A 13,524-nucleotide genomic window follows, 5' to 3' on the forward strand; every position below is an offset into this window, starting at 1 on the left:
ATTTCTTTGTATTAATACATCGAAGAAGGTAGTTGCAGTAGAAACACTTCTGTTTCTGCAACAACATGTAATACATTGTTAACTAACTTAAGTGAGTTTTTATATGGTTGAATCTATTCCTAATGACCAATCACCCTCTGTACTATCAATTGTGTTTTGCTTTATTTAATTAGTAAATCTCTATTTTTACGTGAAATTATTACAGTCACCGTTGAAATTGGAGTTACGATGCTTCCATTAGAGATAACCTAATCAGGATTTTTTTTTCTGGATAATTCGCCTTCATTTATGGTTATTAGAAGCCTTTGGCAATTCTTCGAAGATAATACGCAAGTAGTCACAGTAAACGTGGATAACAAGAAATATTAAATAATTATCACATTGAAACTAAAATAAAACACAGGTGTCTAGGGGCATTATAAGTACCCTATCATATCAGTCAGAATCAAATCACAGATTTGTCAGATTATCTTCACTTCACCTCCACAGTAAAGCAAGACTAAGTCACAGATGTGTCAAGATATCTTCATTTCTTTAAAATGTAGATTGAGCCTATAAGTGGTTTTCCAAGATGTATTTTGTTCACTACTTAAAATCTTAACCAAATCATATTCACCTTAACAAGTGTTTAAGTCAATACAAAGTGTTTTAAAAATAAAACCAATGACATCATTTTATTTAAATACTTAATCTGATTCGAAATATACTTAGTGAGCTTTCTTCATCTCTGATTAGGTATTAGAAAGATTTATTTATTAATCACCTCTCAAGTTTACTGACCGAAGACAAACCACCAGTGAAAAAAGAGAAGAGATTTATTTTAATTTTTTTTCAGTTGGTTGATTTTATAGGTTGCTCTACTTAATTGTATTGGAAGATTTTTCTCCCAGTTTAAAAGTAATTTAGTATGAGATGAAAACTGACATTTTATTCGGAGTTATACACATCAGTTCAGCGAAGTAGTAATCTTTCAGTTGTATAAAATATAATTTGTTTTCATGAAAAAAATATTTATGTGCTTAAGTTAGTGAAATGTTTTGTTGTTTTTCTTTATTTCGAAATGTAGTAATACTTTTCAAATCAGTCATGATTACGTATGGTATTTCTTAACAAAACTAGATGTTATGTATAAAGACGCTTCAGTAATTACGTATGACATTTCTTAACAAAACTAGCTGATACGTATAAAGACGGTTCAGTAATTACATATGACATTTCTTAACAAAACTATCTGTTATGTATGAAGACTGTTCAGTAATTGCATATGACATTTCTTAACAAAACTAGCTTATACGTATAAAGACGGTTCAGTAATTACATATGACATTTCTTAACAAATCTAGTTGTTATGTACAAAAACGGATCATTAATATATTGCTCTTTAAGGTTAAAAACCTTTATCTTTTTAACCTGCTTACTTGCATTTTGAGATTAGACTGTTCGTTGAATAGGTACGTACTATCAAACGAGATCAATCATGAACTAGTTGGAGTAACTGTTCTCTGGACGGAAGTTATGTAAATTCGTGACATATGCAAGGTTGTCTTAGGGCATGAAAATTTGTTTCCCTTTTATATTTATAGAAAAAACAACTAAAACACGCCCACACAAACTGCAAGACACGAAATGCTAAACAGAAAGATTGCATGAATCTCCCCATGGACTTAACGAACCTTCATGCCAAGTTTGGTGAAGATCCATCCACACCCTGTAAAATAGCTATATGGATATAAAACAGATAACAAACAGTGCTATTATACTTATATAGAAATTAAAGAAATCTAAGTTACTATATCACGTAATATGGTCATAGAATTAAGAATTATTATTATTGTGTTTAATAAGTTACTTAGAAAATATTTCTGGTATTCTCAGTCATTACTTTACTGGACTTCGTTAGCTACATTTATAATTATTGGCTATAAGCCAGTAATGCTTCATCACTATACTCTTCATTCTTTCATTATTTTGCGCTTTTAATATCTTCACATGTTTTGTTTTTTTAACTCTAACTGTTCAGATTTCGAACATGAGCGTCGTCAGCTGCATGAAGTGGTGTTTCCAGAACTCCAAAGACATTGTTCAACATTGGGTATTGACGTGGAGTTTATAGACATTCAACACGGCACTGACGTCGACTCCATTTTAGAGCCTACAGTGTATTCTCAGCAAATGCGGGAAATTAAGGCCTGTTACCGAGATTCATTAGGATGTTTTTTTCTGGTATGTGGATAATTCCGGTAGTCTTTTTTTTTTACGTGACAAACAATCTTGGTAGCTATTACTTACCACAGGTACATTTTAATATACAGACACTTAAGACAATGTCACGTGCTCATGTATAATAAGCGTTGATTAAGAAAAATAGAGAAGTTCTGGATGCAACAAATCTGAATAATCTTCTAAGGCGCTCATTAATTAATGTAATATGTTTATGTATCTTGTAGGAAAATATATATCCATCAATGTCCTCTACTAGTACAACGGTAAGTCTTCGGGTTTACAACTCTCAAATCAGGGATTCGATTCCCCGCGGTGGTATCAGTAGGTAGCCCAATGTGTCTTTACTATAAGAACACAAACACAAAACATACATCAACAAAGATGAAAACACAAACAAGTGAATCCTGTTTTAGAGTCTCATGAAAATGTAAAATAACATACTTTCAATAGGTTCAAACATGTCCTTGATAAGTAAACAAGAATTTTGAATAAAACTCACCAATAAAAACCAAAATTATATTTGTCTTTTACTTAATGGCTAAAATCTCCAAGCACAAAGCTTGTAGAAATATATTTCTTTTTTTTTTCTTGAACCAAAACTCATCAATAAAGACCAAAATTATATTTGTCTTCTATTTACTGGTTAAAATTTCCAACCAGAAAGCATGGAGATACATAATTTTTTTCTTTTTTTTACAAATCTCATCGACAAAAACCAAAATTTCATTTGTCTTCTATTTAGTGGCTAAAATCTCCAGGCACAAAGCGTAGAAAAACATATTTCTTTTCGTTTTCGAACAAAACTCATCAATGAAAACCAAAATTACATTTGTCTTTTAGTTAGTGGTTAAAATCTCCAACCACAAAGCATGGAGACAGGTATTTATTTTCTTTTTTCTTTTTTTGAACAAATTTCATCGACAGAAACTAAAATTATATTTGTCTTCTAGTTAGTGGTCAAAATCTCCAACCACAAAGCATGGAGACATGTATTTATTTTCTTTTTTCTCTTAAAGACCCTGAAGCAAAATTCATCTACGAAATCACACACTTCCCTTTTTTAATGATATTTTAAAACTCTAAAGAAAAAGACACGAGAAATAAGTTATTTATTTCTTTTCTGACAGTTGACTTTGAAACAGTGATTCCTTAAAAAATACTCAATGTTTGGTTTTGCTTTAGGTTATAAAATTTTTAATCAAAATCAACCAAAAGAAACAGTAATGTACATACTGAAAGTATGTACTTCAAGTACATACTTCAAGAGCTTGATAAAATATTGAAAGAGAACAATTAAAAAAGGCGAATATTTCGTTTCTCTTTTCATAAATGATAAAATTAATAAAATTAAATTCGTCAATACTTGTTTTGATCTATGTTCTAATAATTTGTTAAATGTCTAAAAGAAATGCTACTAAAAAACAAATCAGTATTTCGTTTATCTTCTCACAAACGAATGAAGTTCTGAAACACAAAACATCACCAAGAAAATCCAATAATCCACCATGAAATATTAGCTTATCATACAAATACGAACATAGTCTTTGTCTTCTACCGTTTGATCGAAATATGTTTATTATCGGCTGAAATTATAATATAATAATTATAATATTATAATAAATATAATATTATATTTATTAATATTAATATATAATAAATATAATATTATAATTATAATATATTATTGCGACGAATCACGTAATTTTACAGATTATTAAATAAATCGTCAATTGATTATTCATTCCAATTACATCATTATTATTGTCAATATTACTAGAACATAACCACTTGTTAGTACAGATGAACATTCTTACCATCTTTCGAAAATTAACCTAAAGTATTAAAAATAATGTTTTTTAGTTCAGTCTCACACTTTTTGTGGAGTTTTTATTTGTATTCTTTGTGTAATTGTACTTTTTGGTTATGTAACACTGGATTTAAATTTCTGGTATTATTTGTATCACTGTGTAACTTTAGACTATATGTTTATATTAGATTATCTTATGTAGTTCACTCAAGACTTTCGTTAACGTCAATTTCAAAATATTCGTTAAATCCAATCATACCACAACCGAAGTGGAAATAAGCATACACAGAAATTATTAGTAATTTTGTAAAAGAATATTCTACTAACTAATTCTAAAGCGAGTACGTATAGTGCTGTAAAAATGACACATTTAAATAATAAATTAAGTTAAATGTTACAAGATTAATTTGTAAATAACGTTATCAGTATTTTCTCAGTTTAGCTATCCTTTCCAAAATGTGTCTGCAACTGACAAATTATTTTAATAATGGAGTCACAGAAAGAGGAAAACGTTAAGACCTTAGCTACTCTTAAGACTTCATTCAACTTAATCAAAGCTGGAACATCTGCTTAAAATTCATATTCTTTAAATGGAAAAATAACAAATCCTTAAAAATCCAATCATTTAGACGTCGGATCACACACTAATAAAGCAGTTGTGTCAGCTTAAAGCACGATAACAACAATTTCTCTTCGGTCATTCTGAACCCTACAAAAAGTTAACAGAGAACAAAGACATTGACATAAATATATCAACTTGCTGTATGATGTTGGATAAATTGGTTTATAACGTCTCATTACTCATAGAAATAAGCTGAGACTGCCGTTTCTGTGATATATATATATATATATATGCCGCTGATGTTTCCTCAAAAGATATTTTATTACAAGAAACAATAAGGATTCTCTGGATTTACAGCTTTTTTTCTATTTATAAAGAAATATAAATATCACCAGTAAGAGTCACTTGGAGTTACTGGTTAAATAAATATTGCATGAAATTATTATGTTACTGGTTGTTCTAATTATAAATTATAAGTAAAAAGTATATGTAAGGAAATATTAGGAAAAAAATAAATACGTGAATTTACAATCTTTTCTTATTTCTTTTTAATGAGGAAACATTACAAAAAGACGTAAAAACGTGTGGAGTTAGAGATCATTTTATTTATAACGAAAGATTGGAAAAAAAAGTAAAACCTTGCTGAAGTTACAGAGTCTATTGTTTATAAAGAAACGTCACAAAAATGAAAATCCTCTGGTATTATCACTAGAAACACCTATTTCATTTTCTTTTTATCTTTTGTCGCCCGATGGATCAATTGGTTGAGCCCACTAAGAAAACAATAATAATTTAATCCGTTAAAGAAAATCAATTTTCTTGAAAAATGTTTCAAGATATTTTACAATGTTAACAAACAGTGTCATATGAACAAACGACATAAATAATTCTATTCTTTCCCGCTAGGTGCTATTGAAGAACATTCCTCGAATCCTTTTATGTATTCCAAATTGTCAATATATTATTTTATTGTGAACTTGAATTCAGTCAATTGATACTTGCTAATATTTTGATATTTAAATAACACGATGTAGTTTTTCAAACAGGGCTACAATGTGAATAGTGGAGGTAAATTAATTAATTACCCTACTATTTTATAATAACATATTTTGTTGAATCAGCCATTAAATTAAAACATCAAACTTTTATTTTCTGATGTATTGGTTTTGCAGGGGGCAACTTTGTTCTGTAAATATGACCAGCTTTCAACTTTTAACCTTCCTATATTCACATTCTCTCCTTCACTATTCACGAAGTAAAAGTTTATGCCAAGCGTGAATATCATGCAATATTCTTGGCATATTTCCTCTACAGCAAATATGAAAACGTTATCTAGCTTTGATATTTTTAGGTTTTAGAATATCGAAAATAAATGCAAGTATTTCATAAACAGAGCATTGAAATCTATATGTTGGAGTCAGTCAACCTCAATACAACTATATCTGAATGTCCAGAATACAATAACATTTTAAAAAATCGATAAAACATATTTTACACATTCGGAAGCTTATCATGTTATAACAGCCCAAGATGACTTCAGTATCGAATAATAAATGTTATTGGTTATTGCTGATCACGTGATTTCTTGCTTATAATGGTATTTTAAAAGTTCTTCTAGGCCGTCTTATATTTCGATAAATAACATTAGATTTTTTTTATCTCTGTTTCTCGGTATTTATCAAATCGAGCGACATGTGTTCAACGAGTTGTTGGTATTATACCTTAAAGTGTCAGGTAAAGCATACTTTTCCCAAAGAAAGGAAGTTAAGTATAATTAGATTTTGCTTATTTTATTCTTATTAGTACAGATGATTGTTTCAGCACTGTATAAAAACCAACTGTAAAAGCTACAGTTTAGTTGAACACGTTTAACTCTGTATAATAAGCCAAATATACAAAATTATTGTTTGAGTATTTTTAAACTTTATTCATGGTATCAGAAAAACAAGTAGGTTCAAGAAGTCTTGATACAAAATAATAACTACCCTATAACCCAAGCGTGACCTTGTTTCTTCAGGTCCATTTTTCAAAAGCGCTCGAGTTAAAAGTATTTATTACTTTAAAGCTTCACAATAAGCCAAATACAGAAAATACTGATTATTTGATATTTAAACACTGTAAAATAAGCCTAATGCACAAAATACTGATTAGGTGAGCATTTTAATACTGCGAAATAAGCCAAAAGTAGAAAATATTGATTAGTTGAGCATTTTAACACTGTAAAATAAACTAAATGTAGAAAAATGCAGACTGTTTGAATACTTCTATCACTGTAAAATAACCTAATGATGAACCTTTTATTTTTATTATTAATCCTCATAATATACAATATGAAAAGAAAATGATTTGTGTTTGTTGAATTGATTCTTATTAAATAAAAATATTGGTTCTATTTAAAGAAATATAGTTCTAGTTCTAAGGGAAATATTTTTCTTATTTGATGGCTGTTATCGTCTTTTTTCTCAGTGCCTCGTGGGAAATAAGTACAGACCATACCCTCAACCGCTAAGCATTGAATCCTCCGAGTTCAATCACATTTATAATGCCTCATTTGATGCAGGCCTAGATGTAGCCCTTTTGGACCAATGGTACAAGTGTAACTCTAATTTGGTTCCACCAGCATACATCCTTCAACCTCCTAAAAGTAAATACGAACATGTTGAACTCCGGTAAGAGAAAAAAACTTTGCAACATCAGTTTTCGTATAATAATCTTAGGATTCCACGAGTTTTCTTTTAATTCATTGGGCGTTAGATGGTTTAGAAAAATAAAGGATATTTATTTTATTCAGTCACTGCCTGATATCCACGTTTTAAAACAGGAAGTGTTTGTTGGCATCTCTTTAACTAGCAGTGGCAGTGTATGGTCTAATTTATCGGTTTTTTAGCAATTAGTCATAAAATTGTCAGTTTTTGGAAAACAACGACAAACAGTTGAACGGAATAAATAACATGGTAACAAAAATAATAACGTTATATACAAAATAGAAGTTCTCAGAAATACCCGAAATTAATTTACATTGGTATGCTCAGTGGTTAGGGGCTGGACTGTGGATCAGAAGGTTCAAGGTTCAAGCTTCGATATGCCGTTGAACACTCTTCACACATTCAACTGTGAAACGTTATGAAATTGACAGTCAACCACGTTACTCTATTAGCAGTAGCTGTAATACATATTACACAGCCCAGCATGGCCAGGTGGTTAAGGCATCTGAGGGTCGCGGGTTTGAGTCCCCGTCGCATCAAACATACTTTCTCTTTCAGCCGTGGGGTAACCCAAGGGTTGGCAGTGGATGGTGATAACTAGCTGCCTTTCTTCTAATCTTAAACTACTCAATTAGGAACGACTTGTGCAAATAGCCCTCGTGTAGCTTTGCGCAAAATTCAAAACAAATCTACGATCTAACGTTAGATCCCTGTAAAACATTGATAATCTTCTAAAGCGTTGTTATACAGAATGTTTACTAAACTATATTTTCATCTTCAATTTGTTTGCATCTCATGAAATTTAGAGAATGCGCATACTCATTTTGATAGTAAGGTACTCGTGCATTTTCAGGACTGATATAAACTGAATATTAGTATAATTGAATATTTTCATCCAGCAGCTCTTAAACTACGCCCAAACATTAGTTCCTCTTTGAACTTTCTGTTTGTTCCATGTAATGTATAACGTGCCGTTCAGGTAGCACATCTATAGTTAGTAAAGAATATACCAATTTCAAACCACAAAGATAAATACGCTCAGTATTTGAGATATAATCATAATTATAAGATATCGGTTTTTAAGAGCTATTACTTCCAAGTACGAAAAAGAACGGGTTAAATAAAAATATAAATTGCCGAACAATGAAATATCCAGTATCATGAATTAATTTAGTTTCAAGTCGGGAATTCATTGCAAGCACACAAGCCATTTGGTTAAATTGTTTTAAACTGGTTGAAACAACTACAGGAAACTAGCAAGTGTCCGTGATGAAAGTATAACATCAAAATTTACGACGTAAGCTATGGTTTGTTTGGATAGAATTTCGCACAAAGATACATGAGGGCTATTTTCTGCTCTAGCCGTTACTAACTTAGCAGTAAAAAAACTAGAAATAATGCCAGTAGTCATCACCACTAACCGCCACCTCTTGGTCTACTCTTTTGTTGGGAATGACCATCAAAATATAATGCTCCCACAGCTGAAATGGCTAACATGTTTGGTTGAACGGAGGTTAGAGTCCATGACCGTCAGAGTGTGAGTCATGCGCCCTAACCACCTGGCCATATCAAACTGTAAACTATAGACTACCAGTATTTGACTTATATATACATATATACCTATGATTATAAGCAATTTCATGAAGCTGCTTTGAAACTATATGTGAAACTATAAGGAAGTTGTGTGTCAGTATCTGTGTGGCCTAGCGCGTAAGGCGTGCGACTCGTAATCCGCGGGTCGCGGGTTCGCACCCGCGTCGCGCCAAACATGCTCGTCCTCCCAGCCCTGGAGGCGTTATAATGTCACGGTCAATCCCACTATTCGTTGGTAAAAAGAGTAGCCCAAGAGTTGGCGGTGGGTGGTGATGACTAGCTGCCTTCCCTCTAGTCTTACACTGCTCAATTAGGGACGGCTAGCACAGATAACCCTCGAGTAGCTTTGTGCAAAATTCAAAAACAAAACAAACAGTATCTGTGTGTATTAGACAAAATGAAGCAAAAAATGGAAATGTGATGTTTAAAATATCATGATAGACTCTAAAGAGGGTAGGTAATAAATGAATAGCACCTACCACCAATTCTTTGGCTCGTGAGATTTGATTGTCACTTTCATAAATCATCCACAATTCCAAAACTCGTAGCGATATTTATTATCTATCCTCTTTAGAGTCTATCACTTCAAAATTAGAGACAGCTAGAACATAGAATTCTCCTGTAATGTTGTGTGAAATTCGAAAAAAACAAACAATGTCTCTCGTAGATTTGTTTTGTTTATTTGTCCTCGTCTCGAAGTTTTGGTTATAATCTTACTCGGAAAACGCTACGTACAGCATGAATCGAGTGTTGTATCATTGAGCACAAATATCCTAAGGAAGACCTGTATCCAAAAAAGTCTAGTTACTAAAAGAAATGCAGTTCTAACCGATTTCATGGACAAATTTTGTCATTTACAAAACACTGTGCAATATACTCCTGTCCTCGTTACGTATTTACATCGAAACTTAAAAATGACTAACCATTCAAAAGACAACTATTTCAAACTTAGATGTCGTAATTTTTCACAACATTAAATAAACTTCCAATAGATGGAGCTTTATAATTTTAGTTAAGTAAGTTATAAAAGTGGTTGTATGCGATCATTAATAAAGAAAATAGAAATAGAAATTATCGTATGAGAAGTAAATGTGATATGGATTTTTGTTGTTGTTTTTGTGAGAAATTTTACCTTCAGAGGTAGAAAACAGAACAGCTATCTACTTAAGACTGCTTATAAAAAATAAATCATGCCGTATACTTCCACCAGGCGCTCTGACCGTTGTAAGAAAAAGCAGTTTCTCCAACAAATGCAGAGCTGGACTGAAGATTCTGAAAATTTAATGAAAATAATTCAATATGGCGCTCGAGTGGCTTTCGAGGAAGGTTTAATCAACCAAGTGAATCGTCAGAAGCAAAGAAGGTACTTCATGTCAGGTCTGTAGGGAAGCTTATTTGTGTCTTACGTGCGATCTCTTTTATTCACTTTTTCAAGCGCAGTTAACTTCAAATATGTCTACTCATTAAACGTTTATTTTTGCCCATATCTCAACACATTCTTGTGCAAGTTTAAGAATCCATCTAACAAAAGAAAAATGTCTAGCACTTCTAAAGTTCAATGAACCTGCCAGTGTTTCTGGTAAAATGCTTAACAATACTAAAACGGATTGAATCCAGAATAGCAGATAGTAGTGTTTAAAGTTACGAAGATTATCAGGATGTTCCAATATAGTTTATAATAAAAAAACATATAACAGTATTAAAGTTGCCTAAACTTGCAAGTGCAACCAATAAATAGATGTGATTGGCACTAATAAGAAAATCTAAGCTCACAAGTTTAGTGTTAAACATTTATTTTTACCAACTACTAAGATTATCTGGACCTGCTAGAGGAAAGAAGTACGTAACCCTAACAGTGAAGTATGTAACCTTAACAGTGCTTGTTGAATCTGCAGGTGTAGCTAATACTGATAGTGATTAACATACTAATAATGGTTGAACATGTAAACGTTTAGATAGTAGAAGAAGCGTTGAACAACACTACAACTATTATTAGATCTTGCAATTTAAATAAATAAATCAATGTAACTAACAGTAGGAATAATTTACTGTTCTATTCCGCTACTAAAAAAGTGCTAAAAGCTTTAATAATACTGATTGAATTCGTCCAAGAAGTAAATTTGAAGAAAAGCCTAATAATATTCAACTCATAAACAGTTTTTCCTTAAAATAAGTACTACCTCTTACATTTAACATTATGTAATGATTTATCTTATACGAAGGCTGTTGTTTATTAAGTAGTGGGATGTTTTTGTTTTTTAAGGAGTGCATGCTCATCTTGATGAAGCTATTCAACTGTCAAAATCAGCTGGACATCAAATCACGTGTGTTGTCAGACAATTTGAAGGTGAGACTAAATAAATTCGACCTTTTGGCCAATTATTATTTTTATTGCTAGGTAATATTAGCACTAATTTAAACCTTTATTTTTGTTTATATTTTCCCCAAAGAAAAATTCAGTAAGTAATCGAATTATTCTGGTTTTCACAAAACATGTTTTCACTGCATTTTTAGTTGTTTTATTTGTTGTTGTTGGTTTGTTTGTTTTTTGGAGGGTGGAGGTTCCAGAGATTTTAAACATTTTAAACATGAAAATTAAATGTATTACGTGATTTTGACATGATCAAATGCAACGAATAACTTAAGTAAATTTTATTAACAAATTACATAAGCTTATACAAATCTATATTGATATAAAGAACTTTATCTGGATGATCTTTTTTTTTTAATATCTTAAATTATTTGGTTAAAATCTACCAATTAACTGACTGAGCCACAAACTTGCAAATTAGGCTTAACAGCGTTCGTTTAAACTTGATCAATAATTTCATATGAACTAGACAAAAGGTAATATCATCCCCTATGAAACTATTTAGCACGTCAACACACTGCCTAAAAGTCTTTTTTGAATGGTCCAGTTGCCTTAGACCAAAATTAATTCAGGTAAAAAATTTAAAGAGCAGAATAGTTCCAATTGCATTATTTTATATTAAATTTCTGGGTTCTCTAAGATTTAACGAGCATATTAGTCATGAGCTACCTATAGCGAAAAAATAATAATTACAACTTTATTTTAATCACGATACGCTCATTTATTTGCCAATGATATCTACTCTATACCTTGTGAACCTGAAGTTCATACTTTTTATTTACTATTTTGAATTTAATACAGACATTTAAATTTACAGTTCTCTCTATTTTTGTTATTTTTCCATTTTTTTAGTTTCAGCAATTTTGCAAAGCGAATATGAAATATCTGGAATCGCAATTGAGTCTTCACAGCCACAAGGAGGGTAGGGTTTAAATTTATAAATATTTGAACTTCCTCTCAGTCACCTGTAACTCATGTAGTTGGCCGGCTCAACATATGTATTCTTTTATATGGAATATTCTACCATTAAGAATTCTCGATGAGAAAGGTAGCAAAAAAAAAAAAATAGTTATTTTACGCCATAATTACGACCAGCTATTACACTTGTTTTTGTCACTTCAAATGGGTTTTTTGTTTCTAAAATAAAAAGATCTGATTAATTTAGAAGAGTAAACTGAAAACTTTCTCTTTTATATGCAAAAACGGCTCGTTTGGGCTGAGAAAACACTTTACATAGAAGAGCGAACAACGTTTCGACCTTCTTCGGTCATCGTCAGGTTCACAAAGAAAGAGGTAACTGACCGGAAGCTGACCACATGTTTGAAAGGGATTGTGTAACTGTGTGTCGAAATGTAGAGGGCGGTATTAGATGTTTGAATATATAATTTTATTTATTATATTAATATAGGTATAAAGGCGTTCCTTTATATTGGTTTATTTTGGGTTTAAGTTGTTGTATAAGTAAGGCTTCTTTAATTTTACGTTTGTTTATGTTTGTTTCTTTATTTAGTATTTGAGTGTTTTCTATGGTTATGTTGTGTTTATTTGACTTGCAGTGTTCGAAAACGTGTGAAGGTGACTTTTTATGTTCTTTGAATCTGGTTTCCATTTTTCTACTTGTTTCTCCAATATAGAAGTCGTGGCAGTGCTCACCAGATAAAATTAACGATGAATTAGACAAAATAAAACAATACTTCACCAACATCAATAAGTTTCCTCCACAAACCGTAGAAAACATTATACGCACACACCTAGACAGAAAGCAAAATCAACCAACTAAAGTAAATACAGCTCACGAATCAAAAAACCACGAAACCATATACTACTGTATACCATATATTCCCGACATCAGCAAACAAATAACCAACATTTGGCAAAAATTAGTAACAAAATATGACATTCCTATTAATACCAAATTTATTCAAAACCCGGCACAAAACTGAGGTCTATACTATGTAAAACTACACTGACAAACACCACACCAACATTATTTATAAAATACAATGTGAAAACTGCCACGACTTCTATATTGGAGAAACAAGTAGAAAAATGGAAACCAGATTCAAAGAACATAAAAAGTCACCTTCACACGTTTTCGAACACTGCAAGTCAAATAAACACAACATAACCATAGAAAACACTCAAATACTAAATAAAGAAACAAACATAAACAAACGTAAAATTAAAGAAGCCTTACTTATACAACAACTTAAACCCAAAATAAACCAATATAAAGGAACGCCTTTATACCTATATTAATATA

At 31.2% G+C, this 13,524-nt stretch overlaps 1 protein-coding gene across 1 annotated transcript in view; it reads left to right on the top strand.

The window, feature by feature from the left end:
- The first annotated feature begins 1,646 nt into the window (after positions 1–1,646).
- The window catches only part of LOC143228333 (NACHT and WD repeat domain-containing protein 2-like), a 42,880-nt gene continuing 31,002 nt past the window's right edge, over positions 1,647–13,524 (top strand). Inside the window, exons 1-5 of the mRNA XM_076459603.1 lie at positions 1,647–1,710; positions 2,021–2,223; positions 7,059–7,261; positions 10,101–10,267; positions 11,154–11,237. Coding sequence (XP_076315718.1) covers positions 1,647–1,710; positions 2,021–2,223; positions 7,059–7,261; positions 10,101–10,267; positions 11,154–11,237 — 721 coding nt within the window. The remainder of the gene's footprint in view (positions 1,711–2,020; positions 2,224–7,058; positions 7,262–10,100; positions 10,268–11,153; positions 11,238–13,524) is intronic.

Source organism: Tachypleus tridentatus, chromosome 10, assembly GCF_004210375.1.
Source record: "Tachypleus tridentatus isolate NWPU-2018 chromosome 10, ASM421037v1, whole genome shotgun sequence".
In the NCBI taxonomy this organism is placed as follows: Eukaryota; Metazoa; Arthropoda; class Merostomata; order Xiphosura; family Limulidae; genus Tachypleus; species Tachypleus tridentatus.